The 26110-nt window shown below is 43.5% G+C and overlaps 1 protein-coding gene across 1 annotated transcript in view; it reads right to left on the reverse strand.

Moving 5' to 3' along the window:
- Window positions 1-16304: 16304 nt before the first annotated feature.
- Window positions 16305-26110, reverse strand: part of LOC138670216 (multidrug and toxin extrusion protein 2-like) — a 233364-nt gene continuing 223558 nt past the window's right edge. Inside the window, exon 17 of the mRNA XM_069757363.1 lies at window positions 16305-17392. Within this exon, the coding sequence (XP_069613464.1) occupies window positions 17148-17392 (245 nt within the window). The 3' untranslated portion in view covers window positions 16305-17147. The remainder of the gene's footprint in view (window positions 17393-26110) is intronic.

A 26110-nucleotide genomic window follows, 5' to 3' on the forward strand; every position in this document is an offset into this window, starting at 1 on the left:
CAAAGTAAAATAATTCACTTGCGTCTTCACTTGAAACCTCTACATGCACTCATTAACAAAAATCTCTCATCTATTAAAAGAGGTATTTTAATAACCTTTTATCTACTACTTGATCCACTTCTCCACGCACATAACTTGGCATGAACAAGCTTCCTCTGCTTCCCCCCTCTGCAAATCTTTTCACTGGCTCCCATTACCTCAGCGTATCCAGTTCAAATTACTAATACTGACCTACAAAGCCATCCACAACCTGTCTCATCCATATATCTCTGAACTAATCTCCCAATATCTTCCCTCACGTGATCTCCGGTCCTCCCAAGACCTCCTTCTCTGGCCCACACTTATTCGCTCCTCATCTAACCGCCTCCAAGACTTCTCCCGAATATCCCCCATCCTCTGGAATTCTTTGCCCCAACACGTCCGACTATCAACCACATTCAGATCCTTCAGACGGAACCTGAAAACCCATCTCTTCAGGAAAGGCTACAGCCTGCACTGACCCCGCTGCCTCCTCACCACTACCGAAGCTACCGCCTCACCAACAGCTCCTGCAACCCTCAACCTATTGTCTCCTTCCCCATAATCCTGTAGAATGTAAGCCCGCAAGGGCAGGGTCCTCGCCCCTCTGTATCAGTCTGCCATTGTTAGTTTGTTTACTGTAAGTGATATCTGTAACTTGTATGTAACCCCTTCTCATGTAAAGCACCATGGAATCAATGGTGCTATATAAATAAATAATAATAATAATATTGAACAATAGAAAATTTAACCTTTTACATTACTATATGCCCTCACAGAGCCTTTCCTCACCGATGTACCTTGAAGGCAGACCATTTGATAACGTATCTGCTGTGCAGGGTATGTGCCCATGATCCGGAGATGCTGCGGGTTTGATGTTGCATATTTATGCAGTGTCAAACTTGTAGCTAGATGTGACAGTATAGTGGATGGTTTTTCTAGAAATCCCATGTCCACCATGTGTTCACAGACGCCCTCGGATCACCCGTGAAGACGGACATGTAGTGTCTTTCCAGACCACAGCATATCAATTTCACCAATAGAATGTACTGAATGCGGTAAATCAGCATGGTTCAGTGAACTTATGCGGATTTACCTGCGTTAAAATCGCTGCCTTCTATTGGACGCAGTAAACATGCTCTACATCCAAAGCGCTGCTACTTCCGAATCGTGGGCACCAGGCCTAAGGGGTCCCCAGAGACTTATCAGAGTTTCCATTCCCCTTGAATCCCCACTACTCCTTTTACATGTTTAGTTTCAATTCCCCCACCCTCCTTCCCCTCCAGCATACAGGCCGACTTGTGTAAAAATTAAATGTGCTCCTGTTTTCTGCAGAAAGCTGTCAGGTTTCACAATTGACATTGTAGACGGTGAAATCCGAGAACACATTCGTGATAAAATTCATAATGGAGACAATCTACTATATAATTGTCTAAGGGTCACGTCCGTTCTTTCTGTCCTTCTGTCTGTCACGGATATTCATTGGTCGTGGCCTCTGTCTGTCATGGAATCCAAGTCGCCGATTGGTCTCGCCAGCTACCTGTCATGGCTGCCGCGACCAATCAGCGACGGCCACAGTCCGATTAGTCCCTCCCCTACTCCCCTGCAGTCACAGTGCCCGCTCTATACTCCCCATAGTCAGTTTCCCCTCGCGAGACCGCTAAGTCATCTGGGTAATTTCGCAATGCATCCTGGGAATGGAAGATGGCGGCCGCATCATACAGCTTCGCTGGATCCCAGGGGTGAGTATATAACTATTTTTTATTTTAATTATTTTTTTTTAACAGGGATATGGTGCACACACTGCTAAATACTGCGTGGGCAGTGTTATATACCTACGTGTCTGGGCAATATACGTGACTGGCCAATATACTACGTGGCTGGGCAATATACTACGTGGCTGGGCAATATACTACGTGGCTGGGCAATATACTACGTGACTGGGCAATATACTACGTGGGCTGGGCAATATACTACGTGGCTGGGCAATATTACTACGTGACTGGGCAATATACTATTTGACTGGGCAATATACTACGTGACTGGGCAATATACTACGAGGCTGGGCAATATACTACGTGGGCTGGGCAATATACTAAGTGGACATGCATATTCTAGAATACCCGATGCGTTAGAATCGGGCCACCATCTAGTTTTCTATAATTTCATTGTGAATCCAGTATGCAACTCTGCTGATGTGGAAATACATGTATGAATGTACAGTTGAAGTCAATTGTCCTGGTACCATTGACTATTAACAGGGTTGTTCACTGCTGGCGGTTTTGTGACAATGTTGCTTCACGACTGCTGCAGCCAACCAGCGGCCGCTGATCGCCTGCAGTGGTCAAATGACATACTAGAAGTATCATGTGAATGCCTGGTGATAGTGGACGACCCTTCCAAGATGCAATATCTCCCGAAGTAAAGTGTTTAATGAAACTGATTGGACTAATACAGTTTGAAAACATCAGACTAATCTGTAATTACCGTATATACTCGAGTATAAGCCGAGATTTTCAGCCCAAATTTTTGGGCTGAAAGTGCCCCTCTCGGCTTATACTCGAGTCAATGTGGGTGGCAGGGTCGGCGGGTGAGGGGGTGAGGGTGCTGAGGTATACTTACCTAGTCCCAGCGATCCTCGCGCTGTCCCTGCCGTCCCACGGGCTTCTGTGCTGCAGCTTCTTCCCCTCTTCAGCGGTCACGTGGGACCGCTCATTAGAGATATGAATAAGCGGCTCCACCTCCCATAGGGGCGGAGCCGCCTATTCATTCCTCTAATCAGCGGTGCCGGTGACCGCTGACAGGAAGAGCTGCGGCACCGAAGACCAGGCAGAGGGACAGCGCGAGGATCGCCAGGACTAGGTAAGTATAGCATATTCACCTGTCCTCGTTCCAGCCGCCGGGCGCCGCTCCATCTTCCCGGCCGGCGCCTCCATCTTCCCGGCGTCTGCGCTCTGACTGTTCAGGCAGAGGGCGCGATGACGCATACAGTGTGCGCGGCGCCCTCTGCCTGATCAGTCAGAGCAGAGACGCCGGGAAGATGGAGGCGCAGGAACGAGACGCCGGGAGCTGCAATCAAGGGAGGTGAGTATGTGTTTTTTTTTTTTATTGCAGCAGCGGCGGCAGAGATCTCTATGGGGCACAATGAACGGTGCAGAGCACCGTATATGGCACAGCAATGGGGCACAATGAACGGTGCAGAGCACCGTATATGGGCACAGATATGGGGCACAATGAACGGTGCAGAGCACCGTATATGGCACAGCAATGGGGCACAATGAACGGAGCAGAGCACCGTATATGGGCACAGATATGGGGCACAATGAACGGTGCAGAGCACCGTATATGGCACAGCAATGGGGCACAATGAACGGTGCAGAGCACTGTATATGGCACAGCAATGGGGCACAATGAACGGTGCAGAGCACCGTATATGGCACAGCAATGGGGCACAATGAACGGTGCAGAGCACCGTATATGGCACAGCAATGGGGCACAATGAACGGTGCAGAGCACCGTATATGGGCACAGATATGGGGCACAATGAACGGTGCAGAGCACCGTATATGGCACAGCAATGGGGCACAATGAACGGAGCAGAGCACCGTATATGGGCACAGATATGGGGCACAATGAACGGTGCAGAGCACCGTATATGGCACAGCAATGGGGCACAATGAACGGTGCAGAGCACTGTATATGGCACAGCAATGGGGCACAATGAACGGTGCAGAGCACCGTATATGGCACAGCAATGGGGCACAATGAACGGTGCAGAGCACCGTATATGGCACAGCAATGGGGCACAATGAACGGTGCAGAGCACTGTATATGGCACAGCAATGGGGCACAATGAACGGTGCAGAGCACCGTATATGGCACAGCTATGGGGCACAATGAACGGTGCAGAGCACTATATGGGGCACAGCTATGGGGAAATAATGAACGGTGTAGAGCGCTATATGGCACAGCTATGGGGAAATAATGATCTATTTTTATTTTTGAAATTCACCGGTAAATGCTGCATTTCCACCCTAGGCTTATACTCGAGTCAATAAGTTTTCCCAGTTTTTTGTGGCAAAATTAGGGGGGTCGGCTTATACTCGGGTCGGCTTATACTCGAGTATATACGGTAAACAAAAATTAGATTCACCTGTCACTATTTTAGTGCTCGCATGACTTTGATGTTTACAAAGGCAAGTTTCATTACCTGTTCCTTGCTAAAAATTGCAAATAAAAAATAACTCATTACCAACAAACAAAAAAACAAAAACATAAAGAGGTATAAGATCAAGTCCAAAGACCTTAGCATATCAAAAATGTTGCTAGGAAAAAGGCATAAAAAGTTACATCGACAAATCAAAATCCTTCTAGGAAAATGATATCTGGACAAATTAAACCAAAGTGTAGCTCTTCGGCAATACACCGCAGTGTTAGGTATACAGGAAACGAAATGAAGCCTATGAAGAAGAATGCACCCTACCTACAGCGAAGCATGTGAGAATCCATAATGTTGTAGAGCTGCCTTGATTCCTTTGGGAAAAGAGGCCTTGAACATGTTGTAGGAAAAATGGCTTCAAGCAAATCCAAAAGTACGCAAGTATGGTTAACCCCTTAAAGACCGCCGATACGTCTTTTAAACGGCGGAAGTTAAGGGTACTCATTCCTCAGTGGCGTTTTAAAAGCGCTGAGAAATAAGGTTATAGCGCCCCCCAGCATCGGAAAATCTCTGTGAGGTAGCCGAGATCACGGAGAACATGATTCAGATCATCCCCAGTGTTCTGATCGCCACTATTCACCAAATAACTGTGACACCCCCCCAAAAAAAGAACAGTCTGATTTCCCATTTATTTCTCTCTCCTCTGGTATCATCTAGCATACTAGAGGACAGAGAAATGGGGTCCCCCAAGCCCCACTGGTACTTCTTGCGTCACCCCAGGCTCTGTCCCCCAGCGGCTTCTTCCGGGAAGAAAATCGCAGGCGCATGCGCAGTGCGCCCACGGAAATTGGGATATAAGGGAATCCATTTTTATTACAGAGATATTAGAAATACTTTGAACTGAAAGCTGTTATGCTGATATGAAAAACAAAACAAAAAAACACTGACACTATTATAATCAATATGTACAGCAATTACATACGGATCACATTGCTAAGATCAAACCTTACTTCATTCTACAAAAAGATTTTTCTTTTTGGTTTATTTTGATCACTGTGATAGGGCCTATCACAATGATCAAAATAAAACCAAAGTAAACCAAACCCCCATTATCACCCCCTTAGTTAGGTAAAAATAATAATAAAAAAATATATATATTTTTTTTCCATTAGAGTTAGGGTTGGGGCTAGTGTTAAAGTTTGGGGTTAGAGCAAGGGTTAGGATTGGGCGAGGGTTAGGGTTGGGGCTAGGGTTAGAGATAGGATTATGGTTGGGCTAGGGTTGTGTTGCGGTTAGGGTTGTGGTTAGGGTTATGGTTGGGATCAGGGTTAGGGTTGTGTTGGGGTTGGAGTTACAATTGGGAGGTTTTCACTGTTGAAGTACATCAGGGGGTCTCCAAACGCGATATGGCGCTGTGGAGACCAGACTGAACCAAAGGATCCATTTTGTCTCCCAGATGAAATCTGCTTCTGCACAGCAAACTTGACATTTCCTTTTATAGAAGTAATCACGCGCGCATTTCTCCTTGATATTGTAGCCTTTCACCCACATACCAGATATTGTAACTTTTCACTAGTATAGATTTGCTTTGTAAGTGATTATGAAATATGAGCGCTTGTGCGCATGTCTGTAAATGCCTAACTTCTTACTATATAAAGAAGGGGCAGCGCCCAGTGAGGCAGGCGTGCTCCGGGGCTACCCCTGTTTATGAACACACAACCTTTGTGCTGCGTGTCATTTACTTGGATTCCTCAATCCAGGAAGCCAGGGACGGAAGAGGACTCAACATTTCTTGGCGCCCGAAACAGGGACCCGAGGCGAGAGTATCTGCTCGAGATTCACCTGCGGATACGGACAACGGAGATCTGGGATAATGGACGGCAAATGAACTGAAAAACCTGGCCAGGTAAGAGACATTATTAGTTCTCTTTTATCTGCCCTGTATTATCCGAAAGATCTCTACGAGCCGTGTCACGCTGGGTTAGTCTAGTAGTGAGTAGATACCTATAACACTCGGGTTACCATATTGTATAGATTTATGAGTCCTGTCCCTGGCAGTGTGTGAACAAGTGTGAAGGTTGTGGCATGTTATGAAAGAAGGATAAAAGTACGTAGAACAATAAGCCGAAATTGGTAGGACAAGTCTTATTAGTGAAGTCAGCCTAACTGGGTCATGTGGTTGCGTCCTTTCGGGGAGACCTCCGCCCATGCTTGACTCTCTTTGAGAAACTTGTTCCTTCATTTTTGGATAAGAGTTTGATAGAATGAGCCCAGGACACGAGTCCATGAGCCTGGGACAAGTATGATAACAGAGACGGAGAGTTTGGTGATCTGTTTGGTGTTGCTGATCCTGTTTGCGTGCATTGTAGGAATCAAGTTTATTCTGCACATTAGAAAGAACGGAGCAGATCAGCCCTTCAATATCTTAGCTCCCTAGGAGAGAAGGCAACGAGACATCACTCCAGAGAGGTGGTTGTCCAAACGTCACCTAGGGTAGATACAGCTATTATTGAAAAGAAAAATGGGAAATAAACAGACAAAATCCGTCTTAGGACAAGTAGAAGCAAAAGATATCATACAGGAAAGATGTGGAAAGACAGTCAGAAGGCAGATCAGAAGGGTAAGAGAAAAATTGGGAATTTCAGAAGCACTTATGTTTAGCACTGAATGGGAAAGACTGAGTAAAGAACGAGGTGGAATTATCAAAGACAATGGGTGGGAAGAAATCATACACTGTATGATAAAGGTCTCAAAAACAGCTAAAGAGGAGAATTGGAAGTATGATCCAGACACTTCCAAATGGAGTATGGGTACGGGAAAATGTTGTGCCACGACTCATTCAGTTCCTCCTCCTTACCTAGATCCGAATGTTCAACCATTTGTACCTTCTGAAGGAGGACAAACCAAACCAAATTTATATCCTGGGTTAAATGGGGTGGAAGGATGGGTGTGCAAAAATTGTGGCCAGCAGAATCCAGACTGGAGAACTGAATGTTCTGCCTGTGGGGCCCCCAGAGGTCATCAATTGTTAGCTCCTGTTAGGATAGTACCGAAACCCTTCAGAGAAACTGGTGTAGATGGAGCAATGGCAACTAGATATCACCAAACCCGACAATACTTCCCTTGGTCCCCCGCTGAAGGAATGTCTCTTCTACATAATGCACCAGATCCCACCCAGTACCCAGTTAGATTCGCACAGTATATACAGCAAATTATGCAGACTCATGCAGGAGTCTGGGCAGATGGAGAGGAATTATGTAGAATGAAAATGACTCCTGGTCTCTTCCAGGAACTGCTAACACATCTACAGGGACACAGGCCACAGGTGGGACAGGAGCTACAAGAGGGACAAGCGGGACAAGGTGCCTTACAAACGATAGAATCAGGAACACAATTTGTAGACCATTTAATAGTTTTCATGAGGCAGAAACAGAGGCAGAGAGGAACAACGGGAGTGGTGGCTCAGAGACCTGGACAATCGGTAGATGAATATTATCTAGGGGTAGAGAATAATTTTAGAGATGAAGGAATAGATCTAACCGCTCCAGGAATGATGAGGTTAATTACAAAAACCTTTATAGATGGATTGTCTCCAAAAGTAAAGGAAAAACTTAAGGCTGCAACTCCTGATTGGAGAACCTTGGAAGACCCACACTTGGCCAGGCAAAAAGCCGTAGGGATAGAGTTGGATTTAAGAGAAAATCATAAGCCTGTCAGAATAGCGCAAGCAAACACAACAGGTGGAAGGGCAAGACATAATTTTCCCTGTCATTACTGCAAGAAACCAGGACATTTCCAGAGAGAATGTAGAAAGAAGCAGGCAGACATAAAATCAGGAAAATTTGTACCAAAGAATAAGCCCTCAGACACCCAACAGACATCCATAGTGGATGGTCCCATACCAGACTCAGATTGACTCAATGTGTTACAAACTTCCCTACCAGCTAGAAGACCTATAATACAGGTGAATGTGGGGGGAAGAGAGATTCCATTCTTGATAGATACAGGTGCAACTTCCTCAATTTTGAATCAAGATTTTCTTCCAAACCCGGAAGATATTTCACAACAAACAACTTTTGCTGAGGGTTATGATAGGGTAATTCGAACACTACCATATACTGTGCCCCTAGAGGTCTCATTAGGACCTAAATGTTTTGCATCCAGATTTTTGTATGCCAGAGGTGCCCCAACATGTTTGTTGGGAACTGATGTCTTGAAGAAATTAGAAGCTAACATCAATTTTAGGGAAGATGGCACAGTCATGCTGACTATCCCTGATGATGCAGAAACATTAGAACAATATGTCAGAATTCAGGCTTTTGAGGATTATACTGAAGAAAAAGAGTACACCACAGATCTAGACCTCTCAACGGTCCCAGAAACACTGTGGGCACAGGGTGACACTGATGTGGGATTATTGCATATCTCTCCTGTAAAACTATCTGTGCAACCAGGAACTGTTCTCCCACAGCTCAGACAATACCCTGTGAGTGCCCAGCAGGAACTAGCGATTACAAAACAGATAGAGGGATATAGAGAGAAAGGGGTTTTGGTAGAGATACAATCACCTGCTAACGCTCCTCTGTATCCAGTCAAGAAGAGAACTCTTGATAAGGGTTCTATGCCCAAATATCGTATGGTACATGATCTAAGAGAAATAAACAAAGTTCTAGATCCAATCACCCCAGTTGTACCCAATCCTCATACGTTACTATCACAGATACCAGCCAGTTCTCAAGTGTTTACTGTAATAGATCTTTCAAATGCATTTTTCTCGGTTCCTTTACACCAAGACAGTTGGCATTTGTTTGCATTTACATTTAAGGGCAAACAGTTGGCGTGGACACGCCTTCCACAGGGAATGATACACTCCCCTACTCTTTATTCAAATGCCCTACAAACAGTCCTTCAGAGGTTTGAACCCGAACCACAGGTAGTAATTTTGCAGTATGTGGATGACCTACTACTTTGCTGCCCAGATCTAGAAACTGCAGAAAGGTCCACTGTGAGTTTACTATGTTTTCTAGAAAAAGAAGGGTGTAAAGTGAATAGACAAAAGCTACAAGTTTGTCAGACCAAAGTGGTCTTTCTAGGTCATTGCATTTCTCAAGGTAAAAAGCATCTTACACCTCAAAGAACTGAAGCAATAAGACAGATGAATGAGCCTAGAAATCATAAACAGCTACGAGCATTTTTAGGAATAGTGTCTCATTGTAGACAATGGATTATACATGCCAGTCAACTAATGCAACCACTGTATGACTGTGTAAAAAGTGAACCTTATTTGTTGACAAAAGAAGGTCAGATTTCGTTCCAACAATTAAAAGATGCCCTTGTTTCAGCTCCAGCGTTAGGGCTACCAGACTACACCAAACCATTTCAGCTTATGGCTGCAGAAGTTGATTCCCATGCTACAGGAGTTCTTACCCAGAAGCATGCAGGGAAACAAAGACCAATTGCATATCTTTCAGCAAGGTTAGATCCCGTAGCTAGAGCAGCGCCAACCTGTGTACGTGTAGTTGTTGCTGTCTCACTATTGTTGGACAAAGCATCAGAAATTGTCCTAGAGCATCCACTCACAGTTCAAACTACACATGATGTTTATGGGATATTAAACCAGGTCCAACCAAAACACATTTCCATGGCCAGACATTTGCGGCTGCAGTGTTCTTTGCTGCTCCCCTCTACTATCACATTTGCAAGGCTTCAGACTCTCAATTTAGCTACACTGCTACCTCTCGAGTCTAAAGGGGGGAATAAGGACACTGATCCACACGCAAATTTTTTCCCTACAGATACACATGATTGTACAGAGCTCATTTTACAAGAAACGGTAGGCTTACCCAATGTATCCGAAACACCACTTCAAAATCCAGATTTAGAGCTGTTTATAGATGGTAGTAGGTTTGCAGATGACACAGGTAACTTCCATACAGGGTATGCAGTTGTGTCAGAATCTGAAACTCTCAAAGCAGAACCACTTCCACCGAAACAATCTGCACAAGAAGCAGAACTAACAGCATTGATTGAAGCTCTAAAAATAGCTGAGAATCAGACAGCTAATATATACACTGATTCTAGGTATGCACATGGTTTTGTGTTTGATTTTGGAGTAATCTGGAGAGCTAGAGGTTACATGACAGCGTCAGGACAACCTGTAAAACATGCTTCTCTGATCAAACAGATCTTAGAGGCTGCACAAGAAACAAAAGAAGTAGCAGTAATCAAGGTAGCTGCACATGTGAGACTCGACACTAGGGAATCTAGGGGAAATGATAGGGCTGATAAAGCAGCCAAAGCAGCAGCAGTCAAACCCTTACAACAGGTCCATACTGTAAACCTCACAGAAAATACTGAAGATAGACTGAGACAAGCACAGGAAGATGCAGGAGAAGAGGAGAGGGACAGGTGGAAAAAGGAAGGGGCAGAAGAACAAGAGGGAATTTGGAAGAAAAATGGACTAATATGTCTACCTAGAGCCTGGTACCCGATAGTAGTTGGTGGATTACATCACCCTACGCATGTGTCTGCAAATGCAATGACACTACTGGCAAAGCAAGTCTGGTTGGCTCCAGGTTTTGGCAACTACGCAAGAGACTATTGTGCTGCATGCGCTATATGCCTGACACATAATCCCGGACAGACAGCAAAGACCCCTATGAAGCACCACGTCCGACCTCTCTACCCGTTTCAACGGTTGCAGATAGACTTTATCCAGCTGCCAAAGAGTAATGGGTATGAGTATGTGTTGGTGTGTGTGGACATGTTCTCGGGGTGGCCAGAGGCCTATCCAGTTCGGAAGGCTTCAGCTAAAAACACTGCTGTAAAGCTAGTTACCGAACTGGTGCCCCGTTATGGTCTCCCTGAAGTGATCGAGTCAGATAGGGGTACTCATTTCACTGGAGAAATATTTCAAAATGTACTAAAAATGTTGGGTGTTGAAAGTCAGTTACACACTCCGTATCATCCTCAAAGTTCTGGTAAGGTGGAACGCATGAATGGAACTTTAAAATTAAAAATACAGAAAGCCATGGCTGAAACAGGAAAGCCTTGGACAGAATGCCTTCCACTGGCCCTTTACTCAATACGCAATACCCCAAGGGGTAAGACTAAACTGTCTCCATATGAAATTTTGTTTGGCAGGACTGCCAATTTAGGATGTTATTTTCCACAGCAACTTGTGTTAAATATTGAATCACTGACTTCCTATGTGCAAAATCTTCAGAAACAATTAACTAAGGTGCATGCACAAGTTTTTGCTTCCCTTCCAGATCCTGATAACACTGAAGGAAGTCACAAGTTGGAACCAGGTGATCAAGTCTATATAAAAAGACACACCAGAAAGGCTCTTGAACCAAGATTTGACGGACCCTTCCAAGTCCTGTTGACAACACCTACATCAGTCAAGCTTGAAGGAAAGGCATCATGGATACATGCAAGCCATTGCAAAAAAGCAGTATAAAACTCATGATATTGATGTTAATAATGTTAACCACAACGAAGGCATGGGAAAGACTAAATTCTTTAGCCCCTTTGAACAATAGATTCGTACAACATCATAGAAAATTAGTGCACGACTTGTTAAACAATACACAAACCCTGACAGATTGTTGGATCTGTACCCATTCGCCGGTATCAGCCACAAGTATACCTTTTCTAGCAGTTCCCGTATCAGCAGAAGAAATATTCGCTTGGCCTAATTGTTCAGACAACCTGGCCAACAACCAAACTGGTAATACTAGGCTATGGAATACTACAATCGCCATACCAATTGTGGGATGGGTAGAATTTCCTTGGTGGCAGGGTAATCTCTCAGGGAGTAGTACACATCTACAATATTTGGCCTATAAGGGTGGAGCCTGGGTCCCTAGGAATAAGACTGGATTAACTAATTTAGGACAGGTCCCCACAGAAAATCTACAGCTCAGTTTCAGTACAACCGCCCCTCCCTCTGATGCTTTCAAACCTACAGTATTGGAAAGATACATACATAATAGAAAATGGGAACATTCTGAGTTGTTCCCCCAAGGTGATGATAACAGTTGTACAAGTAAGCCGGGGAACCTGGTTTGTAATGAATCCAATGAGTATGTCAACGGAATGCATGTATGTGGTAATCCCGCAGCCGGGTATTGTAGCCCCTTGGGACAAAAACCCTCTTGGTGTATGCTTCAAAATGTATCTAGTTTTGTGGATTTGGCTCACAGATTGGTATTGCAGCACTCAGCTCTATGGGATCTGCCTGAAGGTACATTTTGGATATGCGGAGAAGGAGCATATAAATGGCTTCCCGTAGGTATAAAGGGTACTTGTACATTAGGACGCCTAACCCCAGCTACTTTCATAATTTCAAATAAACAAGTGAATATGCAAGCCGTGCCCAAGCACACACTATATAAAAGAGCTGCAGATAACTCACCACGTCCCTCGGGGAGGCCACATATAGTACAAATGGGAATTCCCAACAAAATTGCTAGTACCATTTTTATTTATCCTATGTTAACACAAATGTGGGATAAATTAGTTAGAGCCACGGATTATCTAGATGATCAGATCTGGGATATATTAGATATACTAAACACTAGTGTAGCTGTACAGAATCAGCTTATAATAGTCGTCAACCAACATACCCTGGTATTGGATTACCTAACTGCCTCACAAGGGGGTATGTGTCAAATCATTGGACCCACCTGCTGTCATTATATAGACCCGAATAGTACTATGAGTATGACATTCAAATTAAAGGACGTACAACGACTCAGAGATCAGTATGACAAAGACAATGACCAGAATAAGGATAGCTGGTGGTCAGATACCTTTTCTTTTCTTAACCCAGCCAACTGGTTCAGAGGGATCGGTGGGTGGGTTGCCGGGATTATGCAGAGCATAATACATATAGTTATGATTATTGTAATCATATATGTGTTATTCAAGATTGTACTCAAGGGTATCTCAGTATGCACAAATAAATTTTGTGTAATAGATGCAAGAGTATAAAGTTTATTATTGCCGTACTAATTTTCTTTTATATTTTAGTATACTGCCGCATAAAGAAGAAAATGCACAAGCTTCATGCAAAAATTTATGACAAATTATAAAAGAATATGTCAAAGGGGGGAATTGTGGAGACCAGACTGAACCAAAGGATCCATTTTGTCTCCCAGATGAAATCTGCTTCTGCACAGCAAACTTGACATTTCCTTTTATAGAAGTAATCACGCGCGCATTTCTCCTTGATATTGTAGCCTTTCACCCACATACCAGATATTGTAACTTTTCACTAGTATAGATTTGCTTTGTAAGTGATTATGAAATATGAGCGCTTGTGCGCATGTCTGTAAATGCCTAACTTCTTACTATATAAAGAAGGGGCAGCGCCCAGTGAGGCAGGCGTGCTCCGGGGCTACCCCTGTTTATGAACACACAACCTTTGTGCTGCGTGTCATTTACTTGGATTCCTCAATCCAGGAAGCCAGGGACGGAAGAGGACTCAACAGCGCCCACCATTGATTCCAGTCAATTTTGCGTTCAGAAAGTCAAACAGTGCTCGTTCCCTTCTGAGCCCTGCTATGCCTCCAAACAGTGGCTTTCCCCCACATACAGGGTATCTGCGTACTCAGGAGAAATTGAGCAACAAATTGTGTGGCCAATTTCTCCTGATACCCTTGTGAAAATAAAAAAGTTTGGTTCCAAAGTAAATTTTTTGTGAAAAAAGTAAAAATGTTTATTTTTTCATTTCACATTGCTTTAGATCTCGTGAACCACGTGTAGGGTTAATAAATTTCTTGAATGTGGTTTTGCGCACCTCTAGAGGTGCAGTTATTAGAATGGTGTCACTTTTGGGTATTTTCTGTTATATTGACCCCCCCAAACTCACTTTAAAATGTAAGGTGGTCCCTAAAAAAATTGGTTTTGTAAAATTTGTTGGAAAAATGAGAAATCGCTGGTCAAATTTTAACCCTTATAACGTCCTAACAAAAAAAAAATATTTCCAAAATTGTGCAGTTGTAAAGTAGACATGTGGGAAATGTTATTTATTTACCATTTTGTGCGATATGACTGATTTAAGGGCACAAAAAAAACATGTTAAAATTGCAAAATTTTCAAAATTTTTGCCAAATTTCAGTTTTTTTCATAAATAAATGTGAGTCATAGCGAAGAAATTTTAACACTAACATGAAGTACAATATGTCACGAAAAAACAATCGCAGAATCAGTGGGATCCGTTGAAGCGTTCCAGAGTTATAACCTCATAAAGTGACAGTGGTCAGAATTGTAAAAATTGGCTTGATTATTAAAGGGACTCTGTCACCTGAATTTGGAGGGAACAATTTTCAGCCATAGGGGCGGGGTTTTCGGGTGTTTGATTCACCCTTTCCTTACCCGCTGGCTGCAATATTGGATTGAAGTTAATTCTCTGTCCTCCGTAGTACATGCCTGCACAAGGCAATCTTGCCTTGCGCAGGCGTGTACTATGGAGGACAGAGAATGAACTTCAATCCAATATTGCAGCCAGCATGCAGCCAGCAGGTAAGGAAAGGGTGAATCAAACACCCGCAAAACCCGCCCCTATGGCTGAAGATTGTTCTCTCCAAATTCAGGTGACAGAGTCCCTTTAAGTACAAAATTGGCTCTGTCACTAAGGGGTCAAAGCATTTGTCTTGACCACTCAGTTGTGATGTCAGTGAGCAGAAAAGAACTAACCAATTGAGAAGGAAGATGAGATGAATCCCAATCAAAAAGCAACTGAAAATCTTTGCTATTGCCTTGTCTTTCTTTACCCACAGGCTCTTATAGACATGTAAATGTTACCCTGGTATCATTATGTCTAGTTCAGTTCATTATAGGTATGTTTAAGCTATTCTGCTCAATGGCTATGTTTGTCTTGTTAATTGTATCACCAAATACTTAATGAGTACCAATGATATTCTGGTCATTCATGTACCATTCATGGCTTTCTGGTCTCATTTTCCACTTCTGCACCTACTCCTTGTGTGCATGGGAAGGCATGTCAATCTCATGCCCCCTTGGAAGGACTAAATGATACACAGGGGTGCTTTACATATTCTGCAGGCTTGGTCACCTGGCTCAGACGCGCTGTGTTTGGACTATTGAAGCCGGACACGCCTGTGGCGGAACAGATGTGTTTAACATATCAAATTGGGATTATCTGGTCTTATACATTACGGTACCAGTGTTCTGTAGACAAACGTCCTGTTTTAGAGATGAGCGAATATGTTCGGCTCCCTCCTTATTTGTCAAGTTATAGCGCTTACCGAGTAAGTTGCAGAAGGAATCCGGCTTCCTGGAGCGCTCCCGATAATCAGCTGTTCGGCTCCGCAGCTGCATGTGTCGTGGATGGGTGACAGTCACAACACATGCATGGACAACCTTTTTGTTCCATAAATAGTGGAATTAAGAGTTTTCACCATTTTACTTCACTTGATGTACACGGTAAAGTAAATTATGTAATTCAAAACTAATGCTTGTTGCAGAAAAAAAGTTCTCTTATGGCTATATTAATAGGACATTAAAAAAGTTGGAAGGGAAGGAAATGCTAAATCATATGGTTTTTCTTATTGAGCTAAGATCTTACCAACAGATAGTTGCTAATTACCTCCCTGTTCAGGCTGTAATTTCTCTGCTTTTTTTGACCACACATCAACATAGTGGGCATTCTCATCTGATCTGCTCTGTCAACATGGCGTCACTGCTGACATAATTTCTTTGACAGACAACTCCCCGCAGGTAGGCAGTGTGGAGCCGGCTGTCAATCAGCATTGCATTGGCATTGACACCACGTTAACAGAGCAGAGTGGAAAAGAAGACACTGCTTTATTGACAGGCCATCACTAGAAGGAGAATCGCTGGCAGGAATGGACCGTGACCACTCTGAACCGGGACAGATCGTTGCATGGCATTACAGGCAAGTTGTTAGCAACTACCCACCTTGTAAGTTCTTAGCCCAATAATAAAAAATGCACACAAATGGCCCAAATTGCTATAATTTGCCTTGTGAATAGTTTGTAAAATTACATGAAAATAAATGTTTGCTTTACAGTATTTAACAGATTTCTTTCAAAAATAGCAGGCACTCTACATTAAATATGGAACACAACTGAAAATATACCCATCTTAGATTTTTATTTAAGAATCAATATCATTTATTTGAAATCACTCATTTTTTAAGTACAGGGTATTGCAGATGAAACATTTGCAACAAAATGGTACAAAATTAAGCCTTAAATATAATTTCTTTTAAATGTTTACATTATTTGTAAAAAAAACTGCAAAAGTCAAAGACATTTACATAAGTACAATATAAACATTTATAGCAAAAATACACAAGGGCTTTATGTGTCTTCACAAGTAGCCTCTGTAGATCTTTGAAGCTGTGAAGATACATCTCAGGGTACCTCCAGCAATCTTAGCAACTGTAAGGAGAGTCATGCCTAAATCAGCTGGGAATAACTTGAGAAACTCTGTGCAAGGTTTCAACCTAGGCACTGAATAGTAAGACTAACAGAACGTAAAATACTGGCAAATTTACTTATCAATGTGAAGGTTTTCCTTTAAGCACCATCTGAGATGTCAATGAGGATAGGAATCTCGAAGCCAAAACTTGAACAGGTTTTTAAATAACATTGTTAGTACTAAAGACCGCATGTAGCCATAATTTTCTTGCTCCCTGTGTTTCAGTCCATTTGCACAAACCATTGACATCTGACTTCTCTCTGATCTAGCAGATGTGTACCATTTAATTTTAAGATTAGGTAGAAAATATCCACGTGTCAAAAAACAGCAAATTCTTGGCGGCTCTAGTGTCTAAATTTAATGACGACGAGGCTTGAATTTGAGAAAATCTGTTTCCATAACACAGTGGTCTGTCAGCACTTTGGAAGAGTCCTCAGCATGGACTGCAGTGTATGTCTTGGACACTGATTTAACTTTGTTTATGGCTATATGATCACTATCCATTACCTGTAAAAACTCTAACTAAGACCCCCGCCAGGAGAACAGTTACAGCTACACAGCATACTAGACCCCGTCTGAGAATGAGATGTTTTGTGGAAAGAAACTCGCCAACTATATTGGAAGCCTCTTCTTGAAGAACTAGATGCTCTGAATGGTTTTCACTAAAGGGGGCATCTGGTAAGATGGCTGCACCTGCATTTATACCTTGATCCACAGCAGAATATCCAGTGTCAATTTCCCCTAAAGATTAGAAAATAGAAATATAATAGAAAGAGTTAACAAGAGACATGACCAGTATTTCTATAAGACTCACGCCATATCTAAAATAGCTGCATAACGCATGGTTAAAAGAGTTTAACCCCTTTCTGCCATCGGACGGGATAGTTCGATCGATGGCAGAATCCCCGCTTTGATGCGGGCTCCAGCGGTGAGCCCGCATCAACACCGGGACATGTCAGCTGTTTTAAACAGCTGACATGTGCCTGCAATAGGCGAGGGCGGAATCACGTTCCGCCGGCACCTATTAACTAGTTAAATGCTACTGTCAAACTCTGACAGCTGCATTTAACAAGTGCTACCAGCCATCCGGACGGAAATGCGGCACTGGTGACCCCCGTCACAAGAGCGGGGGGTCATCAGTACATTGGCATAACAACCAATGCACCTCTCTATGGCTGTTGATGCCAGATTGCTGTGAGAGCCACCCTGAACCACTTCGATAAAAAAATAACCTAGACATGTCTGGTGTCTGAACTCATAGTGACCTGGAGAATCATAATGTCAGGTCAGTTTTAGCATGTAGCGAACCTAGCAAAAGAGCCAAACAAAAAACAAGTGTGGGACTGCACTTTTTTCCCGTTTTCTAGTACAAGACACGGTAAAACCAATGGTGTAATTCAAAAGTACATCTCGTCCCGCAAGAAATAAGCCCTCACATGGCCTGGTATAAACTCATATGAACTCTAGCGTGGGAATTTGTCTGAATATTTTCTCACGCTCAAGTTCATATGAGGTTATGCCAGCAGGGGGTTCAGCACCGCAAGTCTAGGTAGCTACGTTCCCCTGCTTTCCATTCATTCCCCACTTTTTACAGGCAGGAGCACAGCTGCATTAGCAGGCTTCTGCTTGTAAAATTAATTAACACCTTCTGATAGATTTACATCGTGGGACTTGACTGTAACGTGGGATATTGTTTTTTATTTTAACTTTGTTTCAGGTGACAAGGGTCTTCAATAGGATTGAGCGTTTAATAAACTATTACAACACCATGTGTCTTTATTTCATTAAAATACTTTTTTCCTAATGTGTGTGTGTGTTTTTTTTAACCCTTTATGAACATAGGATTAATAATGGAGAGGTGTCTTATTGACACCTCTCCATTATTAACCTGGCTTAATGTCACCTTACAATAGCAAGGTGATATTAACCCTTTATTACCCCACATCCTACCACTACTCGGGAGTGGGAAGAGTGAGGCTAAGTGCCAGAATAGGCGCATCTTACAGATGTGCCTTGTCTGGGGTGGCTGGGGGCAGATGTTTTTAGCCGGGGTGGGTGGGGGTGGGAGTGGCCCAATAACCATGGTCCCTCTCTAGGCTATTAATATCTGCCCTCAGTCACTGGCTTTCCCACTGCAGCGGAGAAAATTGCACGGGAGCCCACGCCAGTTTTTTCTGTGATTTAACCCTTTATTTTAACAGCTAGAGCCCCCAAATTTTGCACACAGACACTTCTAACATTAGTAGTGAGGGATATGTAAAAAAAAAGGGATATGAAATGGTTTATTGTATGTAAACCATGTCTCATATCCTGTCGGGTTTGGGAAGGAGATAGCAAAAGTCGGCAATTGAATTACCGGCTCTTCTGCTATCTAGCGCTATATGAAATATAAATATGTATATATATGTGTATTACTGACATGTATATATATTTATATATATATATATATATATATATATATATATATATATATATATATATATATATATATATATATATATATATATATATATATATGTTGTGAATTCTGTGGCTGAATTCACTCCTGTGGTCACAAGTGGTACTGCAGCTTCTGAGCTTCCTCCCTCAGGTGTTCTGGTGAGCTCGTTAACTGCTTCATTACTTAACTCCGCCTGATGCTGCTATCCTTGCTCCTTGTCAATGTTTCAGTGTTGGATCTGAGCTTCTCCTGATTGTTCCTGTGACCTGCTGCTCTGTATAGCTAAGTGCCTTTTGCTTTTTTGTTGCTTTTTTTCTGTCCAGCTTGTCTTTTGTTTTGCTGGAAGCTCTGAGACGCAAAGGGTGTACCGCCGTGCCGTTAGTTCGGCACGGTGGGTTTTTTTTGCCCCCTTTGCGTGGTTTTGCTTTAGGGTTTTTTGTAGACTGCAAAGTTCGCTTTACTGTCCTCGCTCTGTCCTAGAATATCGGGCCCCACTTTGCTGAATCTATTTCATCCCTACGTTTTGTCTTTTCATCTTACTCACAGTCATTATATGTGGGGGGCTGCCTTTTCCTTTGGGGAATTTCTCTGGGGCAAGTCAGGCCTATTTTTCTATCTTCAGGCTAGCTAGTTTCTTAGGCTGTGCCGAGTTGCCTAGGTAGTTGTTAGGCGCAATCCACAGCCGCTTTTAGTTGTGTTTAGGATAGGATCAGGTGTGCAGTCTACAGAGTTTCCACGTCTCAGAGCTCGTTCTTGTATTTTTGGGTATTTGTCAGATCACTGTGTGCGCTCTGATCGCTAAGCACACTGTGTTTCTGGATTGCCTTCATAACACCTGTCATTAGCAAACATAACAGTACAAGGAGCCAAACTAATGATTCTCAATAGAGGGAAAGAAAAAGTTCTGACATCATTTTTTTTTTTTTCTGCTCTGTGTTCACTTTTTTTTTTCCCCTAGACATTTGGGTGATTCTGGACACAGGTGTGGACATGGATATTCAGGGTCTGTGCTCTTCAATGGATAATCTCGTTATAAATGTACAAAAAATTCAAGATACTATTGATCAGAAATCTATGTTAGAACCAAGAATTCCTATTCCTGATTTGTTTTTTGGAGATAGAACTAAGTTTCAAAAATAATTGTAAGCTATTTCTGGCCTTGAAACCTCATTCTTCTGGTAATCCTATTCAACAGGTTTTGATTATTATTTATTTTTTGCGCGGCGACACTCAAGACTGGTGGGATTTCCTATGCCTGCTGGTTTGAATGAGTCTTTGTCTTTGGCCATTCAGATCGGTCGACGCTTGCGCGAGCGTAAATCTGTGCACCATTTGGCGGTACTGCCTGAGGTTAAACCTGAGCCTATGCAGTGCGATAGGACTATGACTAGAGTTGAACGGCAGGAATACAGACGTCTGATTGGTCTGTGTTTCTACTGTGGTGATTCCACTCATGCTATTTCTGATTGTCCTAAGCGCACTAAGCGGTCCGCTAGGTCTGCCGTCATTGGTACTGTACAGTCCAAATTCCTTCTGTCCATTACCTTGATATGCTCTTTGTCGTCGTTTTCTGTCATGGCGTTTGTGGATTCGGGCGCTGCCCTGAATCTGATGGATTTGGATTATGCTAAACGTTGTGGGTTTTTCTTGGAGCCTTTGCGGTGTCCTATTCCATTGAGAGGAATTGATGCTACACCTTTGGCCAAGAATAAACCTCAATACTGGGCCCAGCTGACCATGTGCATGGCTCCTGCACATCAGGAAGTTATTCGCTTTCTGGTGTTGCATAATCTGCATGATGTGGTCGTGTTGGGGTTGCCATGGCTACAAACCCATAATCCAGTATTGGATTGGAATTCCATGTCGGTATCCAGCTGGGGTTGTCAGGGGGTACATGGTGATGTTCCATTTTTGTCGATTTCGTCATCCACCCCTTCTGAGGTCCCAGAGTTCTTGTCTGATTATCAGGATGTATTTGAAGAGCCCAAGTCCGATGCTCTACCTCCGCATAGGGATTGTGATTGTGCTATCAATTTGATTCCTGGTAGTAAATTCCCTAAAGGTCGATTATTTAATTTATCCGTGCCCGAACACGCCGCTATGCGCAGTTATGTGAAGGAATCCCTGGAGAAGGGACATAATCGCCCATCGTCATCACCACTGGGAGCAGGGTTCTTCTTTGTAGCCAAGAAGGATGGTTCGCTGAGACCGTGTATTGATTACCGCCTTCTTAATAAGATCACTGTTAAATTTCAGTATCCCTTGCCATTGTTATCTGACTTGTTTGCTCGGATTAAGGGGGCTAGTTGGTTCACTAAGATAGATCTTCGTGGTGCGTATAATCTGGTGAGAATCAGGCAAGGAGATGAATGGAAAACTGCATTCAATACGCCCGAGGGTCATTTTGAGTATCTAGTGATGCCGTTCGGACTTGCCAATGCTCCATCTGTGTTTCAGTCTTTTATGCATGACATCTTCCGTGAGTATCTGGATAAATTCCTGATTGTTTACTTGGATGACATTTTGATCTTCTCAGATGATTGGGAGTCTCATGTGAAGCAGGTCAGAATGGTTTTTCAGGTCCTGCGTGCTAACTCTTTGTTTGTGAAGGGATCAAAGTGTCTCTTCGGTGTGCAGAAAGTTTCATTTTTAGGGTTCATCTTTACCCCTTCTACTATCGAGATGGATCCAGTTAAGGTCCAAGCCATCCAGGATTGGATTCAGCCGACATCTCTGAAAAGTCTGCAAAAGTTCCTGGGCTTTGCTAATTTTTATCGTCGCTTCATCTGTAATTTTTCTAGCATTGCCAAACCATTGACCGATTTGACCAAGAAGGGTGCTGATTTGGTTAATTGGTCTTCTGCTGCTGTGGAAGCTTTTCAGGAGTTGAAGCGTCGTTTTTGTTCTGCCCCTGTGTTGTGTCAGCCAGATGTTTCTCTTCCGTTCCAGGTCGAGGTTGATGCTTCTGAGATTGGAGCAGGGGCGGTTTTGTCACAGAGAGGTTCTGATTGCTCAGTGATGAAACCATGTGCTTTCTTTTCCAGGAAGTTTTCGCCCGCTGAGCGTAATTATGATGTGGGCAATCGAGAGTTGCTGGCCATGAAGTGGGCATTCGAGGAGTGGCGTCATTGGCTTGAAGGAGCTAAGCATCGCGTGGTGGTATTGACTGATCATAAGAACTTGACTTATCTCGAGTCTGCCAAGCGCTTGAATCCTAGACAGGCCCGTTGGTCGTTATTTTTTGCCCGCTTCGACTTTGTGATTTCGTACCTTCCGGGCTCTAAAAATGTGAAGGCGGATGCTCTGTCTAGGAGTTTTGTGCCCGACTCTCCGGGTTTATCTGAGCCAGCGGGTATCCTCAAGGAAGGAGTCATTGTGTCTGCCATCTCCCCTGATTTGCGGCGGGTGCTGCAAAAATTTCAGGCGAATAAACCTGATCGTTGTCCAGCAGAGAAACTGTTCGTCCCTGATAGGTGGACTAATAAACTTATCTCTGAACTTCATTGTTCGGTGTTGGCTGGTCATCCTGGAATGTTTGGTACCAGAGAGTTAGTGGCTAGATCCTTCTGGTGGCCATCTCTGTCACGGGATGTACGTACTTTTGTGCAGTCCTGTGGAATTTGTGCTAGGGCTAAGCCCTGCTGTTCTCGTGCCAGTGGGTTGCTTTTGCCCTTGCCGGTCCCAAAGAGGCCTTGGACACATATTTCGATGGATTTCATTTCTGACCTTCCCGTTTCTCAAAAGATGTCAGTCATTTGGGTGGTCTGTGATCGCTTTTCTAAAATGGTCCATCTGGTGCCCTTGGCTAAATTGCCTTCCTCCTCTGATTTGGTACCTTTGTTCTTTCAGCATGTGGTTCGGTTGCATGGCATTCCTGAGAATATTGTTTCTGACAGAGGTTCCCAGTTTGTTTCAAGGTTTTGGCGAGCCTTTTGTGGTAGGATGGGCATTGACCTATCCTTTTCCTCGGCTTTCCATCCTCAGACTAATGGCCAGACCGAACGAACCAATCAGACCTTGGAAACATATCTGAGATGTTTTGTTTCTGCAGACCAGGATGATTGGGTGTCCTTTTTGCCGTTGGCTGAGTTCGCCCTTAATAATCGGGCCAGCTCGGCTACCTTGGTTTCTCCATTTTTTTGCAATTCTGGGTTCCATCCTCGTTTCTCTTCAGGACAGGTTGAGTCTTCGGACTGTCCTGGTGTGGATTCTGTGGTGGATAGGTTGCAGCAGATCTGGACTCAGGTAGTGGACAATTTGATCTTGTCCCAGGAGAAAGCTCAACTTTTCGCTAATCGCAGACGCCGTGTGGGTCCCCGACTTCGTGTTGGGGATCTGGTTTGGTTATCTTCTCGTCATATTCCTATGAAGGTTTCCTCTCCTAAATTTAAACCTCGTTTTATTGGTCCGTATAGGATTTCTGAGGTTCTCAATCCTGTGTCTTTTCGTTTGACCCTCCCAGACTCCTTTTCCATACATAATGTATTCCATAGGTCGTTGTTGCGGAGATACGTGGCACCTATGGTTCCATCTGTTGAGCCTCCTGCCCCGGTTTTGGTGGAGGGGGAATTGGAGTATATTGTGGAGAAGATTTTGGATTCTCGTGTTTCTAGACGGAAACTCCAGTATCTGGTTAAATGGAAGGGTTATGCTCAGGAAGATAATTCCTGGGTTTTTGCCTCTGATGTTCATGCTTCCGATCTTGTTCGTGCCTTTCATGCGGCTCATCCTGGTCGGCCTGGGGGCTCTGGTGAGGGTTCGGTGACCCCTCCTCAAGGGGGGGGTACTGTTGTGAATTCTGTGGCTGAATTCACTCCTGTGGTCACAAGTGGTACTGCAGCTTCTGAGCTTCCTCCCTCAGGTGTTCTGGTGAGCTCGTTGACTGCTTCATTACTTAACTCCGCCTGATGCTGCTATCCTTGCTCCTTGTCAATGTTTCAGTGTTGGATCTGAGCTTCTCCTGATTGTTCCTGTGACCTGCTGCTCTGTATAGCTAAGTGCCTTTTGCTTTTTTGTTGCTTTTTTTCTGTCCAGCTTGTCTTTTGTTTTGCTGGAAGCTCTGAGACGCAAAGGGTGTACCGCCGTGCCGTTAGTTCGGCACGGTGGGTTTTTGGTTTTTTTTTGCCCCCTTTGCGTGGTTTTGCTTTAGGGTTTTTTGTAGACTGCAAAGTTCGCTTTACTGTCCTCGCTCTGTCCTAGAATATCGGGCCCCACTTTGCTGAATCTATTTCATCCCTACGTTTTGTCTTTTCATCTTACTCACAGTCATTATATGTGGGGGGCTGCCTTTTCCTTTGGGGAATTTCTCTGGGGCAAGTCAGGCCTATTTTTCTATCTTCAGGCTAGCTAGTTTCTTAGGCTGTGCAGAGTTGCCTAGGTAGTTGTTAGGCGCAATCCACAGCCGCTTTTAGTTGTGTTTAGGATAGGATCAGGTGTGCAGTCTACAGAGTTTCCACGTCTCAGAGCTCGTTCTTGTATTTTTGGGTATTTGTCAGATCACTGTGTGCGCTCTGATCGCTAAGCACACTGTGTTTCTGGATTGCCTTCATAACACCTGTCATTAGCAAACATAACATATATATATATATATATATATATGTATATATATATATATATATACCTATACTATGTGGATACATTAATTTTATCTGTTCTATTCTAACCTGTCAGTGTGATTTTACTGTACACCGCAATGAATTACCGGCTTTTCTATAGAACACCGGTGCGTATTTCTCGCTAGTCACACGGATGATCCATGTGTAATCCGTTTTTTTCCCCATAGACTTGCATTGGCGATTCTCGGCCGAGATACGCTGACAATCGCAGCATGCTGCGATTTCACTCGGATCCTGAATACGGACGAGAAAACAACGGATAGGAGCTGCCCCATAGATTAACATTGGGCCGAGTGCTATGCGATTTTTTATTGCATTGCACTTGTCCGTATTATGGTCTAGTGTGACTCCGGCCTTAAACATATCTCAGTGTTTAAAGCTGGAAGTGTGTACATGCATGTACACATAAGGCTATATGCTGTCCCCTCAGCCTCACAGAATCATATCTGATAAAGCAACATAGGATGAAGATGGATAAGCATGACACTATTGTGATATACCAATTACAGCCGTAGTGGAAACCAGTGGATCGGGGGTGGGATTGTGACCTAGAGGGGATGGAGATACAGTGAATATTGTCAGCTTCCAACTTCACCATTCACTCTGTGATCCCTGCAATGGTGTACCAGGGCAGGTCACTGCTATGCACTGAACTGATCACAATGTGAAGTGCGTATCGTCACCAGTTTCCTGATGTGGAAGTGTCAGTCAGTCTTTTGCTATTCGTACAGTATATTGGCTCTCTGACTGAGCACTCTATCCTCCAGCCTTTGGTGGTTTTAATTGCATCAGGATCTTACCTACCTATAAATTTAGGCTTTAGCTTTAGAGAGGTGTTCACACTGGATAAGTTCCCAGCAAAAGCGGAGATTGTCTTGTCGTTGGCTGATGGCCATGCTGAATTGGCCAAATTATGTGCCAAGCATCTCCGTTTTTTCTTATTATCTAGAGCAGTAATGCAGTTCATATTTCATATATTTCATATTTACATGCTTTAGCACTACAGATTGCAACTTTATTTGTTTGTTATATATGGAAATGTCTACTCTTAGTTTGCACCTGTAAACACCAGTTTCCTGATTTGAAAGTGCCAGACAGCCTTTTGTTATTTGTAAATCAGTCTAGGTTGGCGAAGATTAAGTTAAAACTTTCAAAAAGGACTATACAGCTATTCTGATAAAGATTTTCCAAGTAATTACACCAACCTGATCAGGTCTAAGAAATCTATTGTTTGGATTGTTTGGGTGGGGAGTGTAAAGGCCCCGTCACACATAGCGACGCTTAAGCGATCCCGACAACGATACGACCTGTCAGGGATCGTTGCTGCGTCGCTATGTGGTCGCTGGTGAGATGTCACACAGTGCGATCTCCCAAACGACGCAGCAGCGATGCGGCAACCTGTAG

This window comes from Ranitomeya imitator, chromosome 3 (genome assembly GCF_032444005.1).
Source record: "Ranitomeya imitator isolate aRanImi1 chromosome 3, aRanImi1.pri, whole genome shotgun sequence".
Classification (NCBI taxonomy): domain Eukaryota; kingdom Metazoa; phylum Chordata; class Amphibia; order Anura; family Dendrobatidae; genus Ranitomeya; species Ranitomeya imitator.